General features: G+C 51.4%; 3 protein-coding genes across 5 annotated transcripts; 1 reads left to right on the top strand and 2 right to left on the bottom strand.

Moving 5' to 3' along the window:
• Positions 1–103: 103 nt before the first annotated feature.
• Positions 104–7521, bottom strand: STK19 (serine/threonine kinase 19). The gene is made up of 7 exons (XM_054569142.1): positions 7355–7521; positions 7075–7211; positions 2336–2431; positions 1907–2046; positions 1000–1097; positions 749–896; positions 104–527 (listed from the first exon to the last, which is right to left on the bottom strand). Exons 1-7 carry the CDS (start codon positions 7452–7454, stop codon positions 482–484), a joined length of 765 nt encoding a protein of 254 aa, XP_054425117.1. The 5' UTR covers positions 7455–7521; the 3' UTR covers positions 104–481.
• A 30-nt stretch (positions 7522–7551) lies between these two features.
• Positions 7552–14319, top strand: DXO (decapping exoribonuclease). Of its 2 annotated transcripts, XM_054569139.1 has the most exons (8): positions 7552–7860; positions 8115–8476; positions 8642–8877; positions 8963–9182; positions 9322–9457; positions 9594–9688; positions 9774–9914; positions 13957–14319. In XM_054569139.1, the coding sequence occupies exons 2-8, from the start codon at positions 8121–8123 to the stop codon at positions 14042–14044; spliced, it is 1272 nt and encodes a 423-aa protein (XP_054425114.1). In that variant the 5' UTR covers positions 7552–7860; positions 8115–8120; the 3' UTR covers positions 14045–14319. The 2 variants fall into 2 exon arrangements, with proteins under 2 accessions (XP_054425114.1, XP_054425116.1); XM_054569141.1 differs by lacking the exon at positions 7552–7860 and having other exon boundaries at positions 7867–8476.
• SKIC2 (SKI2 subunit of superkiller complex) lies at positions 10023–19820 on the bottom strand. 2 transcript variants are annotated; one of them, XM_054569137.1, is made up of 28 exons: positions 19730–19820; positions 19548–19651; positions 18886–18995; positions 18670–18787; positions 18464–18578; positions 18284–18358; positions 17941–17994; positions 17654–17844; positions 17367–17495; positions 17000–17145; positions 16482–16628; positions 16272–16356; positions 15986–16092; positions 15526–15672; positions 15349–15445; positions 14969–15181; positions 14770–14880; positions 13298–13528; positions 12783–12920; positions 12490–12627; positions 12253–12357; positions 11811–11958; positions 11589–11715; positions 11246–11456; positions 10996–11106; positions 10705–10923; positions 10381–10521; positions 10023–10286 (listed from the first exon to the last, which is right to left on the bottom strand). In XM_054569137.1, the coding sequence occupies exons 1-28, from the start codon at positions 19749–19751 to the stop codon at positions 10086–10088; spliced, it is 3741 nt and encodes a 1246-aa protein (XP_054425112.1). In that variant the 5' UTR covers positions 19752–19820; the 3' UTR covers positions 10023–10085. The 2 variants fall into 2 exon arrangements, with proteins under 2 accessions (XP_054425112.1, XP_054425113.1); XM_054569138.1 differs by lacking the exon at positions 17367–17495 and adding an exon at positions 17204–17295 and having other exon boundaries at positions 17000–17118; positions 17737–17844.
• Positions 19821–19833: the final 13 nt, after the last annotated feature.

The following is a 19833-nucleotide window of genomic DNA, read 5'->3' as shown; positions in this document are numbered from 1 at the left end:
TCTGAACAACGAGGTATAGGTTAGGCCCAAGTGTGGCTTTACCTCTGCCCCCAAACAAGGAGCGCACATTGCATTACACAAGACACCCAGGAAACAGCACCCTCAGAAATACTTTATTTGGCAGCTTCAACACAGCATATAGGGAAGAGAACCCTGCCCTCCCTCACTAGCCGCCTTGGAAACCCCACCTTCCCAGCCCAGGACAGTAACAGTAGCACCTTGCTGCATGAAACACAGCAGCCATGGCCTTGGCACGCTCTCTGACTCCAGTTCCATGGAAGGGCAGAGAAGCGCTGCCCAGACCCCACCACTGGCTCAGAGCCCGGGTCAACAGCAGCAGTCACATCTAACGTTACACACCCACGAGTCAAACACTGATCATTCTGGCCCCAAGCTTTCGCAAGGTGACCCTGTCTCATCCACCACTGGGCAACACTCCTGGGATCCACTCTGGGGAGGTTTGCCATGATGAGTAGACTCCTCATGTCTCTGGCAGGCGCAGAAGGGTTCCAGATGTGGTGGATACACTGCACAAGAAAAAGACACGGCAGGTCCAGACACACAGGCCCAAGGACTGGGGCGGGGGGGGGGGGGGGGGGGGACTCAGAACTTGGTCAGGGATGTTCCTGGGTTCCCCAGGAGAGAAGAGCTGGGCTTCCCTAGTGAAGACAGCAAGAGTGGGGAGGAAATTCAGCTGTACTTTGGGTCATTGCTCTGTCAGCTGCCAGAGGCTGGAGGCAAGACTCACCAGTCCACCAGCTGGGCCCCAATGAGGTCATGGACGTGGTAGGTAAGGCCGAGTTTCACCGAGGCAGGCGCCCGCCGGCCCAGGAGCTCCGAAAGGAGTAGCTCCCGGTACTTGGCCTTCCGGACCATGCCAAGGACGGCCTGGCGCCCTGGAGGAGAGACGGCACAGGAGTGGGGAGTAAGGCCTGCAGGCCAAGAAGCCAGTGAAAGGTGTTCTTGAGGGGCTGAGGGCTTGATCTACAGACAGGGTACCTTTAACAAAATACTTAATGAATCTCCCAGCTCCAGGCACAGCCAGCCACCAACTCCCAGCGTCTCGGACAGTGAGAATTCCAGCATTCACCAGCTGCCTAAGCAGGTGCGAAGCCAGGAGAGATTAGGCCTTGGTTCCAAGAATCCTCTCCCCTCCCTGCCTGCTGTTTGGACTCTGTCTCCAGAAACATGGGCAACTGGGCAAAGGGACTGGATAACAGATACCCCGACCCCCGCCCAGCAGTTCTCTGATCCCGTTCACCTACACAACTGCCCTTCCCCTACTCTCTTTACCTGCTACTAATTCCCCAAAACCACTCTCGGAAGCCCTCCCTGACCACTATCCCTGACACCCTCAGTCCCACCAGAAATAAGGGTCTTTTTTCTGGGCTCCTGCCACTTCATGACTACCACACATACTTCACCACAGCTCCCCCCACATCTGCTGAGAAGTAGTTCAGAAAATGCCTTCACATGTACCATGGGTCACAAAGTAGAGAACCTGAGCCAGGCACAAACCCTGCACTGATATTTTTATCTCACTCATGCCTGGTTGCTGTTCTTTTGAAAGTGGGTGCTTCAGCTCCTACCACTCATGTTCTTAGTATCAGCATGATTCACGTTAGGCATTTGTGGTCCCTGCCAGGCCTCTAGATGCATCTGATTAGCCACCCAGATCGCCTGAATTTTAGTCCAGGGGTCTTTCCAAGGCCCCAGGTAACACAGGCACCCTATCTTGGGAGAGAAATACAAATTTAGATCATTTAACTTAAAAAAAAAAAAAAAAAAAGGTAAACCTTTTAGGCAGCTTCGGCAAAAGGAAAAGGACAAGGCTGGACGGGAGGGAGGCAGGCAGGGAGGTGCCTGATGCCTGATTTGATTGGTCCCCCAAGTCCCCAAGTCTCACGTGATCTCTGTGTCCCGGAAGCCAAAGGTCTGTATCATTTGGTCCTGCTGGAAGCTAAGGTCCCCACAGGCTGGAAGCACCGAAGCCAGAAACTTCTGCACAGCTCCAGCATATGATCGCCCACTGCAGGCCTTGAGGACCTGGAACCAGGTATGAGAGACTGGTGTGGCCTCCTCCCCCACCCTCCAGTGACCTCCTCCCCAGGACATTTCACTGCAGGTAGGCAGCAGATTCCCTTCTGCTCAGTTCTTTCTACCTCTCATACCTTTCCTCTTCCTCCTCCCTCTCTTCCTCAGGTTACTACTTACAAGAGTCCTGTGCCCTCTGTGAGATGTGGAGTGGGGGAACTGCCTCTCTTCTTTTTATTTCCTTTCCCCAGTTTCCCTGCCTGCCCACTCCATGCCCCATGACACACACAGTCACACGTACTCTGGTCCTGTAGTCCTCGGTGAGAATAATCCCATGGGCATCCAGGTCGAAGCCTAGCTGGACGACTCTGATCTCCCCCTGTTCCTGAAGTTCTTTCTGTCTCCAGAAAGATGGGAATGAGAAGAAAAGTGTCAGGATAAGATGCTCTGCTAGACTAGATACCTAGCCCATATTGGGGAGTTTTTCTCTAAGTAAAGGGAAAGCTGTAGGGAGAGAATCAGGCAAATCACCAAAGAGTCTTTTCCAATTGGTTGCCCGCCCTCCCACCCACCCACCTCATCTGTAGTGTCAAACTATCAGTACACGTTTTCTAAGACCAATCACATGCCAGACATGAAGACAAAACAGTGATTAAGACACAGGCCCTGCCCTTAAAGAATTCACAGTCTAGATTTGGGGTAGAGGAAAGTGGAGAGGAATGCAGGATAAAATGTTTAAAACAAATAAAAATCGATCAGAACTACTGTTTCCAGGAATACAGCAAGAACCAACCCACCTGCTGAAAATTAATTAAAATGCTGGATAAAATATTATTTTTAAAATTATTGAGCATCAAAGAGCTCACAAAATAATAAGTGAACAAAAAAATTCATAGAAGTAATTGGGATGTGGAAAATATCTGATGATTTAGGCAAATCTGTCCCGCACAGTCAAAAATAACTGGGCACAAAAGGAAACAAAATTCAAAAGAAGCAGACAATAGAAACAGACTCCAAAAGACATGTTATCAGGGAATTATCAAAAACAGACTATTGAAGCCCAGGCTGGGTAGCTTAGTTGGTTAGAGCATCATCCTGACACACCAGGGTTACGAGTTCAAACTCCAGGCGGGGCACAATGAATGCATAAGTGGAACAACAAACTGATGTTCCTCTCTCTCTCTCAAATGAATAAATAATTTTTTTTAAAGAACCCTATGTTTATAATGCTGAAATAAATAAAAGCCAAGATAGAATTTTTCAGCAGGAAATTATAAAAATTGCGATATATTTTTAAAATATCCAAGTAGAAATTCTAGAACTGGCAAGTACAATTAAGGACTCAATGGATGGGTTTAATGAATTAAGACATAGCTAAATAAAAAGCTACTACTCTGTAAGACAGATCAAAATAATTAACCAGTCTATAATAAAAACAGTCAGAAAGATTGAAAATGCAAACGAGAGACTAAGAGACTTAAAAAATACAAAGATCCAATGTATAACACATCCACAATCACAAAAGTTATATTAATCCAATTCTCATTAACTCATAGAACAACAGACAAAGTAATCAGTGAGGAACCAGAAGACTTCAATAGTGACACCACTTACTAAGGCATTAATAACTGAATAATATATATCCTTTTCAAATATACATACAATATTTAGCAAAACTGACCACATACAGTGAAGTCTCAATAAGTTTCAAACAACTGAAATCATATATTCTCTGGCTACAATATCACTTATTCCAGAAATCAGTAACAACAAAATAATAAGGAAATGTTTAGAAACTAAGACATACATTATTAATCACCCAATGAATCAAAGAAAAAAATCACTAAGTGTATTAGAAGACATTTTGAAATGAATGATAGTGAAAATAGATACCAAAACTTGGGAGATAGAAAAATCTCAATACTTAGTGGAAAACTACAGCCTGCCATGAATTTATCTATTAGAAAAGAGAGAAGAGCCCTGGCTGGGTGGGTCAGTTGGTTAGAGCATCGTCCCCTACACCAAAAGGTTGAGGGTTCGACTCCCAGACAGGGCACATACCTATGTTGTGGATTCGATCCCTGGTTGGGGTGCACACTGGAGGCAACCGCTCAATATTTCTCTCTCACATTGATGTTTCTCTGGCTTTTTCTCTCCCTTTCTCTCCACCCCTCCTCTCTCTCTAAAAAATTTTTTTTAAAAAATCCTCAGGTGAGAATGAAAAAAAGAGAGAGGGAGAAAGGATAGCCATGGCCAGTGTGGCTTGGTTGGTTGGAGTGTCATCCCATAACTGAAGGGCTGCAGGTTCAGTTCCCAGTCAGGGCACACACCTGGGTTGTGGGTTTGATCCCCAGTTGGGGTGCCTAAGATCCCTGGTCTGGGTGCATACAGGAGGCAACCAATCAATGTTTCTCTCTCACATCAGTGTTTCTCTCTCTCCCTCCCTCTCTCTCTAAAAGCAATGAAAAAATGTCCTTAGGTGAGGATAAAGAGAGAAGATAAAAACTCATGAAAAAAAAAAAGTAAAATAAACCTGATCTTAAGGGAGGGGAAACAGTTAATTAATCAAACAGAAAACATGCAAGCAAGAGAGCAAGAAAGCTATTAACAGTGAAAGACTATTAACATTGATAAGCCACTGGTGAGAATGACCAAGAAAAAGGGAGAAGCCTCTTGTTCTACAAACAATAAAAAGAGACTGCAAACTTGCAAAAATTATGCCAGTGAATTTGAAAATTCAGATGAAATCAACAAATTCCTAGAAAAATACAATTTCTTCCACGGGAATGCACAAAATGGATAGATTTCATAAAATGGAAATCTATGAAAATGAACTAACTACAGCTACATGTGACAACTTGGAAGGATCTCAAAAATATTCATCTAATGAAACAAGATATAAATAAATACACTCAGTATGATCTTGTTTATAGCAAGTTCAAAAGTGGGTAAAACTGAGTTACGTTGTTTATGAATAAACACATAGATAATATAAAGAAAACAAAAGGAACAATTGTCCTACCAGTCAGGACAGTAGTTACCTTTCAAGGACATAAGGCATTTTGATCAGAAAGTGATTCATGTGAGATGCTGGCATGTTCTATAGTCTAACTTGAGTGGTGGTTAGATGGGTATATGCTTTGTAAACATTCTTTAAATTGTGTGTGTACACGTTTATATTTTCTTTTGTGCCAATTTTTAAACTTTTTTTAAAAATTTAGGCTAACACCAGTAGATTAGATTAGAAACAACAAATACTACATGAGGAGTGATTCCACCTGACTCGCTTCCTCAAGAGATTGGAGCTGGTCTCCATCTTCCCATTTTTGTTCTTCCTAGGGAGAATCAGAGTGTGGTTGCCTCTCATGCACCCCCAACTGGGGGTGAACCGGGGCCCCAGCCCACAACCCAGGCGTGCACTCTGACTAGGAACTGAACCAGTGACCCTTAAGTTCACAGGCTGGCGCTCAATCCACTGAGCCACATCAGCCAGGGCCTTCTTCCTGTTCTTCCCTCGTCTTCCTGACAGGTTGCCATATTAACCTTCTACCTGCTAAACCCAATGGACAGATTTGGGATACTTTTCTTGACCTCTTTACAGACCATTGCCCTGAATCAGGATTTAAAGTCGCCAAATACTCTACCTTGCTGAAAATCTCTAGTTTCACAATAGGTCTCTTCCTGGGTTCTCCTAACTCTAGCCATTCCTTCTCAGCCTCTTTCACAGACTCCTCTTCCTCTGCTTTCCCCTTACATCAGTGGATCTCAAATTTTAAGGCACAGTAAGAATCACTTGGGGCAGTAGTTCAAAATATAGATTACCAGGTCCCACCCCAAGAGATCTTAATTCATTAGCCTGAGGATTTTTGAAGAAGCCGCCGAAATAATTCTGACATAGATAGAACTCGGGACATACTTTGAGAAACACTGACTTAAAATATTGATATACCCCAGCAATGTGGATTTGGCCCTATTATCTTACACTGTAAACCTGAAGTCCTTAACCATGAGCCTCAGGATATGTTAGACACCTCCCCCCCCCCCCACAAAATTGTACATGTACCTTGTATATATGTGGCATGTACGCATTTTTTGGTAAAGAGAGCCATTGCTTTCATTATCTACTGAAGTTTGTAAAAAGGTTAAAAATCACCCTTCTAGTCACTCTTCCTTCCTGATCTTAATTCATTAGCCTGAGTACTTCTGAAGAAGCAGCCCACATAATTCTGATACAGGTAGAAGTTTGTAAAAAGGTTAAAAATCATCCCTCTACTCACTCTCCCTACCGGATCTCACCCACATCCACAGACTTTGAAACACCTCTCACTTCCTGATAATTTCCAATTCTAAATCACAAGCCCAGAATTCTCTCCAAACCTTCACATCCAATTTCTACTACACATTTGCCTTTGGACGCTCCACAAACATCTCCAACTCAACGTGTACAAAATTAAGAACATCGTTTCTGCCCAACAAATCAATGTGCTCCTCTATTCACTCCACCAACCAACCTCTCAGTTTGTCATCCAAAATATCTGAGAGTTATCTTAGATTCCTCCCTCTTCCGACTTCATACATCCCTCGCGCAACCTTCTCCTACTACACTGCCCTAATTCAGGCCTTCACCAGTTCTCAGCGGCAGTTTCTTTGAATTGATCTCCCTGCCTCATCTCACTACCTCCAGATCATGCAACACGTCGTTCCCTCTCCTGTTTAACATGCTCTAAGCTCATCGTCTTTGGTGCAAAGCGGAAACAACGTTGATGCACAAGGCCTGTTGTATTTTGACGTCTGCCTGCACTGCCAGCGCTGAAGGCTCCAACTATGCCCAACGACGCAGTTTCCACAAAAGCTTCGCTCTTCCACATCCGTGATATGTCATGCTCCCTACTGCCTGAGCGTCCTTTAACAGGGTCTGTAGCATTCTCCTTGGCACCGCAGTGCCTGGCCCAAAGAGTCCTAGGCTTGCTGAATGGCAGGATGACTGACGGAAGGAGACTCTGAGTGCTGCCTCGGGTCTGTGGCTCCGACGCCCCTCACCAGCTGCCGGTCGGCTGCCGTCCGGTCCGGCACAAGGCTGTACACCTGGCTCCTGAGGGCGATGGGCGGCAGCGCATCCTCGAACAAGCCTCGCGGGAACAGCCGCACCAGCTCCGCGACTGCCGCGCGCACCGATCCTGGGCGAAGAGGCCTGGTCACTGCGCGAACCACGGCGAGGGATACACTCACGCGGGCGCCGTCCTCCCAACATCCAAGACAGGAGGAGGCGAAGCCGCTCGGGCTGACGTCCTGAGCCTCGCCCCAGGGTTGCCATGGTTACCTGCCTCGTCCCTCAAAGGACCTGCCTCTGCCGGCTCTCGTTCCCGCCGCCTCTTCAGTCCCAAAGTCTCCGGGGCCAGGTGCTGCCTCTTTCGGCTCATGTCCCGAGATCTTGTAGGGCCAAAGAAGGGGAAGGTGCTGAGGAAGAGATCAAGAAAAGACTTCCGGCGCGGAGCAGTGACGTCTTCCGAGACCAGTCGGCCGAGCGTAAGTTAGACGCTACGGCGACGGAAGACACTTCCACCCGTCATTTCTCTGGCCTTGGCTGCGAAGAGCAGTATCGATGCGGATTCCGCGGCCAGGGCTGCTCGGCTGCCCCCAGGAGCTCTCACGTCCCCGAAGCCTGGCAGTGCCGCGGAGCGCGAGGGGCGGCATAGTGACCAACTTCCTGGTGCGGAGTTTGCCCGCCACTGTCGCTGAGTGATTGCGCCATCGAGAGCCGAAAACCTCCTTGGCATCCCTCTTCCACTTCGGGTGTACCTGCCGACACGTCAGAGCTCTGCGGAGGTGGGAGTTGAGTTTGGCGGGCTTAAAAGTAACCAAATCCTTTTTCCGAGTCCAAACACCCTTCCTAACCTCATTGTCTTGGGGACCAAGGGGAAGGGCCATGGGTGCAACCTGGCGGTGGTTCCGTTTGAGGGGCTGAAGCCTTCGTGTTTCAAGGCCAGACCCTAGCGATCAGGAGATTCACTTAATCCTGACCCCGAGCCCTCATTCTCCAGGCCTCCTTTATAAAAAGGTAACGTTCCTCCACCTCTCAGGATCTCATGGAGCCCAGAGGGAACAAGAGAGGAACGGGGAAAGTAGAAGTAGCAGAACCTCGGAACAAACTCCCTCGCCCAGCCCCCTCACTGCCCACAGACCCGGCCCTCTACTCTGGGCCTTTTCCTTTTTACCGGCGCCCTTCCCAAATGGGCTGCTTCTCCCTGGATGCCCAACGCCAGTATCATGGAGACGCCCAAGCCTTGCGTTACTACAGCCCACCCCCCATCAATGGTCAGTGCCCCAACTTTGACCTCAGAGACGGATACCCTGATCGATATCAGCCGCGGGATGAGGAGGTCCGAGAAGGCCTGGACCACCTGCTGCGCTGGCTCTTGGAGCATCGAAGCCAGCTGGAAGGGTGAGCAGAACACAGCACGAAAGCAGATAGAGAGACCTGCACCTGCTCCCTAAAATTAGGAAAGCTGGAGGGCATTCAGTCCTTTGAGGGAACTTGGGCTGTTCTTTGGGGGAGCCATCTGTGCTAATGCTTTGTCAGGCTGTGCCTCTAAACCCTCTCTCTCAGGGGTCCCGGCTGGTTGACAGGGGCCATAGTGACATGGCGGGGGCACCTGACAAAACTGCTGACAACACCGTATGAGCACCAGGAGGGCTGGCAGCTGGCAGCCTCCAGGTTCCAGGGGACACTGTACCTGAGTGAGGTAGAGACACCAGCTGCTCGGGCTCAGAGGCTTGCCCGACCACCCCTCCTTCGGGAACTTATGTACATGGGGTACAAGTTCGAGCAGTACATGTGTGCAGGTGAGAGTTGCCCCTGCTCTGTAGTCCCCTCCCCTTCCCCAGAGACAGAGCCTCCACCCCTGCTGCTGGTTCTCTCCCCATACAGACAAACCTGGAGGCTCCCCAGACCCCTCTGGGGAGGTTAACACCAATGTGGCCTTCTGCTCTGTGCTACGCAGCCGCCTGGGAAACCACCCTCTGCTCTTCTCAGGGGAGGTAGACTGCACAGACCCCCAGGCCCCATCCCCACAGCCCCCCACCTGCTATGTGGAGCTCAAGACCTCCAAGGAGATGCGCAGCCCTGGCCAATGGAGGAGTTTCTACAGGTTCAGGGCAGGCGGGGGGCGGAGGGGGGGAGTAGGGGGTAGGCAGGGCAAGAGCTTAGAACTGACAGCTGAAAAAGGGATTTAGGAAGAGGAGGGAGATGGAGGCGGGGTTTCCCCGACACTACATCTTTCCTTACAGACACAAGCTTCTGAAATGGTGGGCTCAGTCGTTCCTCCTGGGGGTCCCAAATGTTGTGGCTGGCTTCCGTAACCCAGAGGGCTTCGTCTGTTCCCTCAAGACCTTTCCCACCATGCAGATGTTCGAACACGTCAGGGTGAGGCAGCAGTGTCAGAGCACCCACCCAGAGCCCCAACCAAGACCACGGGTCTAGTGTCCAGGGCTGCCGTGTGCATTCCCCTCCTCCCATTCTTGCCCTCACTCATCTCTGCCTCCTCCTTGGCCCTCTCCAGAATGACCGCAACGGCTGGAATCCCTCTGTGTGCATGAACTTCTGTGCTGCCTTCCTTAGCTTTGCCCAGAATACAGTTGTCCAGGATGACCCCAGGTGAGGCACTCAGCTCTAACCTTCCCCGCTGGGTCCCAGAAACCCAGCCTCCAGCCCTCAGTTGGCAACTACATCTTCTCCTCAGGCTCGTCCACCTCTTCTCCTGGGAGCCTGGCAGCCCAGTCACAGTGTCTGTACATCGAGATGCACCCCATGCCTTCCTGCCCACGTGGTATGTGGAAGCCATGACTCAGGACTTTCCATCAGCCCCCCAAGACACCATCCCGTAAGGACTGATACTTTGGGGCGGGGGGGCTGGTCCTGTCTTTGTGCAGTTAAAGGCATATTTCTAGGTGGTTCTCCCTGTTGTGTCTCTGAGCTGAGTTACTCTGCCCAGCACCTCAAGTACACACAGAAGATTTGCTGTTTTATTATTATTTTTTTACATGGGAATTATTCACTGAGTATAGAGGCTAGCTGCGAAGACAATGTCCCTCCGTAGCAGGGTAGCTGCTGTCTCCATCTTGGCGCCTAACACAGGCTCACCTACCAGGCGGGCTGCCCCCCGCAACGACCGACACATCTCGGCCAGGCGCTGGATACAGCGGACCACCAGGCCCTCAGGGGTCCCTGAGAGCCCTGCCAACTCGGAGAAGGGCTGTGGGGGAAGCAAGGTGGGGACTGAATTTGATAAACCTGGGCAGCCTCTCCCCAGCCAGCTGTTCACAAAACCCCAATCCCCAGCTACTTACCATGCCCCGGGCCCACTCATACACAACTCCAACAAGCCCAAAGTTCAGCTCCCCTACAAATTCCTCCACTGTCTGGTTCAGGCCACAGGCCACCTGGACCTCACCAATCCGCTTGGCCACAGCCCGGACACGTTCCACTCCCTGCAGATGGGGAAGGACAGGTTAAGAACTGCCTTCCTGCTCCAGGATAAGGGAGGCTCAGATGAAGGAAGAAGCCATTCCAGCTCTTAGAAACACAGGGTGGAGAGGTCACTTGGGGAAACCTGGGAGTGGAGATTGGCAATGTGCAGCCAGGGGAGGGAGAGTGGGGTGGGCGCCCCATACCTGTTTGAGGGTACTTGGAAGCTGCTCTCCAATGTCCCCAGGGCTCTGGCAGACCAGGCCAGAGAGCAGGGCTGCAATCTCCTCTGGCCGCAGGGCACTCAGCGCGTTGTCAAACATGAGCTCAGTGAGGAGCAGCTCATGGCTGCTCATGGCACAAGCCACCCGCCCTGCCAGCTTCACCGTGCCTGCCTCATCTACATAACCCAGGGTTCGGAGCACCTGGATGGAAGATGGTGGGTGTTGGGGGCTGTCCTCCCTCACTAGCCCCCTTCCCCCTACCAACACTCTCACCTCTACTCGTTGGTGGTACTCAGGGAGCAGCAGCAGCGACTGGTCTGACAGTAGGAAGTGCAGTCGCTCCATCTCCTTCTGTACCTGCATTCGCTCCCGCAGCTTCAGGTACTGTGGAAAGCCACACGCAGGAGTGAGTTAGCCTTCCCCTCATTCCTCCACAGGGTCCTGAGGACCAGGGCTGAGATGGGGTGGGCAGCCTAAAGGGGACCAGAGAGAAGCAGCTTTGAAGCTTCTTCTAAGGCCCTACCTGCGCAGGAAAACGGGGGCTGTGCACACACTGAGCCTCCCGGATCAGTTCCTCCAGCTTCCGGGCACGGAGCCCACCCTCAACCACCAACATATCCTTAAGCTGCAAGTCGTTGACAGGGTCAAGGGTAGGGGGTCCTGCTGGGTGGGCCTGAGACAGGCGCAGCAGCTCCTGGACAGCAGCGGTCACGGCAGCAACAGGAGGATCCTTCCTGAGGAAGGAGCAGGTCCTGAGACTTCTCTTCCATAAGAGCTCCCCTCAGGCTGGGGGAGATTCCCCAAACACACCTCCCACTCCCCATTATATAGTCCCTTCCAGGAAAACGGTTTCCCCAGCATCTAACTTAAATTTCAGTTGCTGCCTCCTGCTGAAGTCCTCCAAGATCTTCTCCCCATTCACCCGGAGCACTTTGGTGGTGATGGCGGCCACATCTCTGGGCTGAAGCTTGGCCACAGTGTGGTCACAGGGCCCTGTGAAAAGGGAATATCAGGGTCAGGCCTCACCGTGAACCCAGGTGTCCTGCCTATGCTGCTGCTAGGAACCTGGACATCTGCCCCACTCTCACCTTCAGGCAGGAACAGCTTGAATCCCACAAGGTCGTCTGGGTAGGGCACACCTGGGGAGGCCAACCCCCTCTGCTGTGGGTCCTCAGACGTGGGTTTATCACACAAGACCAGGGTTGTGAATAATCTGCTGGTAGAGTTTGAGGAGACCTAGGGGAAGTGGGGGGGCGCCAGGACAGGGTGATGTGAGGAGCAGACAACAAAGCTAGAGACCAGATCCCCTCCCTTCAGGCAGGGATCATGGAGCAACCATGCAGAGCCCACCAGTATAGACTGGTAACCAAGTCAAACAATCAGAGCAGACAGGTGGGGGAGGAGGGCGCATGGAGGAGGGTAAGGAGGTGGGCATGAAGTGATGGGAAGGAAAAGAAGGCAAGAAGGGAAACGAAAGCACCGCTGAGTGTAACCTGCCCTTCCCTCTGGGGCCCCATCCCCTTGTGTCACCTGCAGGATCACACCCAGTGCATTGTGATGCTCCTTATTCTTCACAACCACCACCCTTCCCGCTGAGAGAGATTTCAGCCCATTCACAGACTCTAAGACACGTTGCTGAAGAATGGGAATATGCACAAAAGGGATAAAAGAGGAAGTGTCAGGGATGCTGGGAGGAGACTGAGGAGCATCCAGAGTGTCATCCTATCTTCCTTCCCTCCATCACCCCAACAACACACACTGGTTCACCTGGATCAGGCTCCGGGTCTCTGTCAATTCCTCTCCCCAGGTGTAATAGTCGGGTAGGTCGACCAGTTGGCCAGTCAGGTCAGGTTCCTCCAAGGCCCCCAGCTTCTTGGTTAATTCAGCTAGAGCCTCTTCATGGGCCTGAGCAGAAGTGGGGGCAGGTGTGAAATAAGTCTCCAGGCTCAGTCTGCCACATCCCCACCTGCAACCCACCAGCCTCTACATGCCCACCCCTTCCCCCCTCGCTTCCCTTGTCCAACATCCAGCCTGGTACACTGGTCACCCTAACCCCTCACCTTGCTGTCCTTGCGGGATGGAAACTCAGAGAAACTCCTCTTCATCATGTCTTCCACCCTGAGGGCATCCACCCGCAGCAGGTTGAGGATCATGGTGTATGTGAGGCGGAACTGAGACTGCAACTGTGATGGCTTGCCCTGGTGGGGGGGCAGGGGGGATACCGGGATGGGCCCCCTGCTCCCCGGCCAGCCCTCTGCAGACTGGCTCCACCCCCAGCAGACAGTCCCAGCTCTGGAACCATGGGACCCCAAACTACCTGCTCACCTCATCTGCAAAATAAGGGAGCAAAACTAAGTTAACATATTTGCAAAGGTCCTACTAGCTCTGTATTCACAGTGGGAAAGCTAGAGATGAGACTGGGTCTCACTCTTGAACTTGCTCACTCTACCATGGCTTCTTCCAGGCAAAAGAAAAAAGTAGAAAGAAAGGAAAGGGGAAGAGGATTGGAATAGAGAGAACCCAGTGGGTATCCAGAGCTGGGGCCCTCTGGCTTTCCTCATGCCATCCAGCTCACCGTCATCATTCGGTGCAGGTCCACCATCTCGGGCACTCGGCCCTTGCAGAGCAAGATAACAGTGCCTGTGGGGTCCAGGCCCCTCCGGCCCGCCCTACCCGCCATCTGCACGTACTCCCCAGGGAGCAGGTCCCGGAAGGTAGAGCCGTCATGCTTGCGCATGGAGTCAAACACCACGGTTCGGGCTGGCATATTAACACCCATGGCAAAGGTCTCAGTGGCAAACAAGACCTGGGACACAGGAAAGAGAAGATCAGCAAAGGGGCTACACACAGACACCAAACATACCTTACTCTGTAACAAGGCTACCTGGCATGATCCAGGTGGTTAATTCGCAGAAGCCCATTTAACTCTACAGGCAAATCTTTGGAGTGGGGACTATCGTTTTCCTCATTTTATTGATTTAGCTGCCTATTTATTTCTTTGTACCCCCATGTCTCACTTCCGTACCCCCACCGTCAGTCATCCAATGTCTTTAATGAGCATCTTTTTGTGTGAATATTTTCTTGCACATCGTGTTTTGTGTGCGTGTAATTTGCAATTCACATTAAAGGTCATATAGATCCCCTTCTGTTTCCTTATTTCTTTTCCTCCACATAGTGTTTTCAGCACCCATGTTCCTGTGGTTATACCTAATCCCTTGCTTCCAACTACGGCAGGACACTCTGTGAGGCGCGTGCTCTACCGTTACCTACCAGCTCTCCCAGTGAAGGACACCTCACGACCACCACCAACACCCTGCCATAAGACTACAGCCGAACAAAGGAAGAGTGGACATATTGCATCATGGACCAGGGCGAGAACTTCTTTGTGGTTTATATTCAGAAATGGAATTGAGGATCAAAGAGTATGTTATTCTTAACTAAAGAACACTGAGGTACACTCCAGACTGGCCACCACTGTACGAGAGTTCCTATAATCCTATACAGGCAGACCTCGTTTTACTGCATTTCACATACTGCATTTTAATCAACATGGAGGCCAGACCCTCCACCAGCAAAACGATTACAATTCACCAAAGGCTGAGCAGATGGTGAGCATTTTTTAACAGTATTCTTTAATTAAAGTATGCATATTGTGTTTAGATGTAATCCTAATGTACACTTTGAACAGAGTATAGTACAATGTACACATAACTTTTATATGTACTCAAAAACCAAAAACTTACTATATTGCGATATTTATTGTGGTGGTCTGGAACCAAACCCACAGTATCTCCAAGGTCTGTCTGTAGTCTCCTATGACTTTGGCAACACTTGGCATTAGCCAGTTTCCTAAGTCTTATCAGTGTAATCACTATAAAGTCTTATGAGTATTTCAATTTGCATTTTTTTGATAACTTATGTGCTTGCTAGCTTTTTAGGTTTCTCTTCTGAATGCATCCCCATTTTAAGATGAGAACACATATCAGGGAAACTAAGTAATTTTGCAGAAGATCTCGCAGTGAGGAAATAGTGGGGCGGCGTGTGCACCTTGACCAGGCCACGGCTGAAAAGCATCTCCACGATCTCTTTGAGGATGGGCAGGATGCCACTGTGGTGCACGCCCAGGCCTCGGTGCAGGAGCTCTGACATGTGCAGGACCTGCAAGTAGCCAAGAGGCCCGTGGTCAGCAGTAGGGTCATGGAGTGCAGCACACACTCCCACCAGTTTCCAAGTGCCCCCTCCATACCTGGGGCAGCTGGCGATCAGAGCCACGGAGACGAGCAAGGCAGCGCTGCAGAAAAAGGTGAATCTCGCTCTTCTCTGAACTTGTGGTGAGGTCAAGGGAGGTGAGGCCTGAAGCCTGCTCATCACATCGGCCCCGGGAGAAGGTAAACACCACCACAGGCAGCTGCGCACGGTTGCGGAGGGAGGCCAGGAGGGACAGGTACACACCTCGGTCCTAGGGAAGGGCAAACAGACAGACATGGAGTTCCTGAACCAGCGGGGGCCAATGTGGCTGCAGGTCAAGGAGTGTCAAGCTGTGCAATGTTCAAAGCTCAAGTGCAATCCCCTGGGGGGTGAGGGAAGACACAGGTGATGACGGGTACAACACCTACTCATTCTCACCTGTGCCGGCCCCCCCTGATGTGTGGGCTGCTTGGCCCCAAAGGTCTGGGCATGTTTGCTCATCCTCTCCTTCTTGGCCTCCACAGCTGCATAGTACCTGGAGTACACAGAAGGTGGCTGTCACAGTCACACCCAGCCACGCCTAGCCCTGGTTCTCCCCTTTCATCTCCAGCTTACCCCTTTGTGTGGAAGGCACCTTGGGAGTCCAGCAACAGGAAGAGTTCACCCTGAGTCTTGGGACTGTTCCCCGTAAAGAGATAATGCTCCAGGGGGACGGGGCGGGCAACAGTGCTGATCACGTAGATCTGGCGACGCTTCAGTCGTCTGAGTGGGAAGGAAACAGTAGGTCAGGGATGGGAGTGTAGGAAGGAACAATCCACATCCCCACCCACCTTCCTGCTTCTGGCCTCACCCAGTCTTTTCTGAGAGCCAGATTGGAAAGCTGTCCCTGTCATGGTACCTCTCGGCATGCAAAGTGGTCTAGGCCTGAGTGGGCCATGTTCCCCAGTGCCACCCTTTCCTCCTCCCGCCCCCAAGGTTTGACCACTCTTCCTGCTGTGGCAGCCTTCACTCCCCAAACCCAACCAAGGAAGACTACAGCCTCTTTCACCCGAGCACCCCAGGAGGCACATCTCACCCTATCCAGTCAGCAAATTCAAGGGCGTTGGGAACAGTGGCACTCAGAAGGATGACAGAGACATGTTCAGGGAGCATGATGAGCACCTCCTCCCACACGACCCCACGCTGGGCACAGAGAGGGGAGACAAGTCATGGGTGGCTCAGAGGGGCTGCCCTTCAGCTTCTAGGCTCCCATGGAGGGCAAAGAAGGCAGTACGCTTTCAGGTGTGTGGAGGAGGGAGCTGCTGAACTAGTCCCACAGGAAAGGATTCCTGGGTCCAGGGCCCCATGCTCATGCCCCTTACCTCAGCATCGTTGATATAGTGAACCTCATCAAAGATGACCCACTCCAGGTCCCGGATGACATCTGAGCCACTGTACAGCATGGAGCTGAGGAGAAGAGACAAGGCTGACTCCCCAGTGGTCCTGTCTCCACCAACTTAGCCAACATGCTCTCCAGAACTGCCTCACCTTCCTGACCAAAAATCCACCCGTGTTGAGTGCCCATCTCTCACCGAAGGATCTCTGTTGTCATGATGAGGCAGGAGGCCTCTGAGTGCAGCTGTACATCCCCAGTGAGCAGCCCCACGTCCCCAAAAGTGTTTCGGAAGTCTCGGAACTTCTGGTTACTCAGGGCCTTGATAGGCGAAGTGTAGATGGTGCTGAGAAGAGGGTGTGAAGTGAGCCAGTCTCTCCCTACAGACTGTGGCCAGCACCTCCTCTCCCACCCTGAGCCCTCCTAGCAGCATGCCACAGAGCTCAAGTGCCCCCCTTCTTCACCCAAACTGCCCTCATTCTCCTTCATGACTATGACCCCTGAAAAATTCTGTCCCACAACCTCTTCCTGAACTAAATTCATGCAGGTCGTTCTTCTAAACTCTCTCCGCACACCTTCTCATTTCTTCCTGGGCCCCTGTCTCAGTCCCTCCCCCAAACCTCCCAACTAAAAGATGAAATAAAGACACGGGAAGAGATGAGATTTAGAAAGGATGTAGGAGAAAGCAGGGATGGCTGATGAAGGGAAAGGCTGTACCGCGTCATGTGCTTCTGGGCAAGGGCAATGGCATATTCAGCCACAACTGTCTTCCCTGCGGATGTGTGAGCCGCCACAAAAACTGAGTCGTGCCGTTCCAAGTGCAGGATGGCCTGTTTCTGAAATACATCAGGCTCAAATGGCCACTGTGGGGGAGAGAAACGGATGGAGACTAATGAACGGAGGGGAGAGGGGACTTCCTACCTCTTCATGGGGCTTGCAGGGCAGTAGGGAGAACGCCAAATTGAGGCAAGGCTGGGACTGAGGTCCAAGACCACCTGGAATGCACCTGGCCTCTGGTGAGAAGATGAGACAAGGCAGTGGGCTGGGAGGAGGTAGGGAGCCTGTGAGGACTGGGTCACACTACCTGGAAGGCTGGCTGGGGAATGAGGCAGTAGAAATCACCAACGGGGGTGGTGACATCCACAGGAATGGCCCACTGCTCCTGAGAAAGAGTTTTGGGGGGCTCTAGGGGGGATGTAACTGTGGACGCTTCCTGGAAAAGTAAGGAGTAGGGGTGATAAAGATATAACCAGAAAGCTCTCCATTACCACTCCTCCCAAAAGATGCTCTGGTCTTCCCCTTAGATCCAACGAAGCCAGCCTACCCTGGCGAGGGTAGCTGAGACAGAGGAGACCACCCAGAAGCACCAACCTTCAGCACTAGGTCCTCCAAGCTGTTTGCTCGGGCCAAGGGAACACTACAGGGAGAGGCCGAAACAGTGTCCCCTCTGGTACCTTCTGGCTGTTCCATTGCCTCCTTCTCATCTTCATCACCCCCACCCAGATCCAGGGGCTCTAGCAGGTGGCTGAGGCTGAGCAACCCAGGAGCTGGAGCTGGGTGATCTGAGGAGCAAGGCAAAATGGGAGAGCCAGTCATGTCCATCTCTGTTCCACAGGAGAAGGGCACCACTTCTCCTATGCCCCCATCCCAAAACTCACCCTTTGGTGCAAAGTCCACACCTTTCTTGAAGCCAGGTGGAATAGTAAGAAGATCTGGAGAATGGAGACAGAGAAAGTCAGGACCACTGCACGCTACTGTACAAGTCATACGTCATATAAACCTAAAGGAAACCATTCACAACAAAGGTTTTGTAGCTGAGGACAGTTGTAATAATTTTCCAACAAATAACAGTAAAAGTTGTAATGGAAGAGGGACCTTTTCCTAATTTGCTCAAAGGCAGGAAAGGACTAGCAGCAGCCCAGTGATGGGTCTGGGCCCGTCATCCTCAGGGCCCAGACTTGGAGCCCTGCCTCCCAATGGTCCATCCTGGCACCACCTCACCTCTCTCAAAGTCTATCTCCTCCTCAGCTTCCACCTGAGTGCTCAGATCTGTTATGGTGGGCTCATCCATTCCACCTGGGGAGAGGTCGGACACATAAGGACTCATGACGGGTGACAGGGGAACCCTTCCCTGGAGACTGAGAGCTCCCTCCCATACAATCTCATTTCCACAAGAGTCACCTGGCCAGAAAGGATATTGTGTTGGATTCCCCCACAGGGGCTGGGAGATGGGCCCTGGGGGCCGGCGAAGAGATAAGGAGGTAGTGGCTGACAGGTCTGTATTCTCCAGCAGGACCTAAGGCAAGAGGTCAGAGCCCCAATGAGGTTGAGCTTCCCTCTGACCTTCCTTTTCCCAACACTGCTTCACGTGGCCCCTGATCTCTTACCTCCTTGTAGCCCAGTATGTGGCCTGTGGTTGGGTGTCTTTGAGCCTGTAGGTCAGAGGGGACTGGGGCCCCCACCAGAGCAAGGAGAGCCCAGGGATCCATCTTCCTTTGACATTTTCTGGAGAGAAGGAAGCAATTTTCAAATCTTCTTTCTCCTCTGTCTCAGCTTCCTTCAAGGACCCATCTCCCTCGTCCAAGCCCCTCCAGACCCCTCACCGGGCTGAGTGCTCCAGGTCATGCAGAGGCAGCCAGGCTGGAGATGACAGAAACAATTGCTCCGCTTCTTGCTGCAGATCTAGGGCACAGGGAAGGAGGCTGTGGGGAAGCTGGCAAAAGAGCAAGATGAGAGAAAGTCATGGGCCTCATGTTTAGATCAGAAACGGTAGCTGTCCCAGAGAGACTAAGACAATGAAAGTGAAACAATATTTTCCAAAAGCAGTAACACTTTACAGGACAAACGACCTGCAGGCGCTGGTTAATAATACAGATTTCAGATTTCAGAATCTGGGACTGGACCTAAGAACTTGTATTTTAAAAAAGCTCCCCCGCTAATCATGAGGCACACTTAAATTTGAGAACCACTAACTTTAGGAAAAAGGGTCCCAGGTCTAAAAACGAAGAGTCAGGGACTCAAAGGCTAGCATCTCAGCTACCAATGAGATAAAACAACATTTGCAAGAGTAGTTCTTGGGGCCAACGTATTGTCGATGCTCCCTGCTCGTCCTCACAGGGGCTCTGACCCACAGCAGGTCCCCTAGCCTGGAGCCTGTCCTGCACCCGGATGACAGCTGTCCAGAGAGAAAAGTGGGTCATGCTAGATGGTACTGTAAGGTTTTAAGCTCAATGCGGGTCAAAGATTAGGGTCAAAAGTCACTCACGGTGCTCTCCGGAGCCCCAGGAACATTCACTAGCTCCCAGCGCCCACTGCAACCCAGCTCCACAGCCCGAAGAGGCAGGTCCAGGGGATCTGAGGAAGGTAGCACTGCGAGAGAAAGATCAGAGGTCAGGAGTCAATGGTTAATTCCTATCTGTTCCTTTTTTTCCACCTCCTCCCCCTCACCTAGTCTCTCCCTCTCCATCATCTTGGAGCCACCACAGCTGCCTTGCCTCCCGGAAGTGCAGCGAGGAGCCCTGTGGTAAGCACCGCCCCCGAAAGGGCGGAAG

The sequence above is a fragment of the Pteronotus mesoamericanus genome, unplaced genomic scaffold (assembly GCF_021234165.1).
Source record: "Pteronotus mesoamericanus isolate MK-2021 breed Mesoamerican mustached bat unplaced genomic scaffold, CSHL_Meso_final contig_20, whole genome shotgun sequence".
In the NCBI taxonomy this organism is placed as follows: Eukaryota; Metazoa; Chordata; class Mammalia; order Chiroptera; family Mormoopidae; genus Pteronotus; species Pteronotus mesoamericanus.
The sequence above is the reverse complement of the archived record's forward strand: the minus strand, read 5'-3'. Positions and strand labels throughout refer to the sequence as shown.

Bases quoted from the DNA above. Each gene is read 5' to 3' on its own strand.
- SKIC2 (XM_054569137.1), bottom strand. From the start codon at position 19,751: ATGATGGAGAGGGAGAGACTAG. The intron at 18,359-18,463 runs GTGACTCTTGTG...ACCTCTCCCCAG, and splicing joins ACAATATCCTTTCTGGCCAG to GTGGAATGGATGAGCCCACC. The intron at 10,924-10,995 runs GTGAGAGTGTTG...TCTTCCATCCAG, and splicing joins AGTACCACCAACGAGTAGAG to GTGCTCCGAACCCTGGGTTA.
- DXO (XM_054569139.1), top strand. From the start codon at position 8,121: ATGGAGCCCAGAGGGAACAAGAGAGGAACGGGGAAAGTAGAAGTAGCA. The intron at 8,878-8,962 runs GTGAGAGTTGCC...CTCCCCATACAG, and splicing joins CGAGCAGTACATGTGTGCAG to ACAAACCTGGAGGCTCCCCA. The intron at 9,689-9,773 runs GTGAGGCACTCA...TCTTCTCCTCAG, and splicing joins GTTGTCCAGGATGACCCCAG to GCTCGTCCACCTCTTCTCCT.
- STK19 (XM_054569142.1), bottom strand. From the start codon at position 7,454: ATGAGCCGAAAGAGGCAGCACCTGGCCCCGGAGACTTTGGGACTGAAG. The intron at 7,212-7,354 runs GTAACCATGGCA...CTCTTCGCCCAG, and splicing joins TCCTTTGAGGGACGAGGCAG to GATCGGTGCGCGCGGCAGTC. The intron at 528-748 runs GTGAGTCTTGCC...TTTCTTGTGCAG, and splicing joins GGGGCCCAGCTGGTGGACTG to TGTATCCACCACATCTGGAA.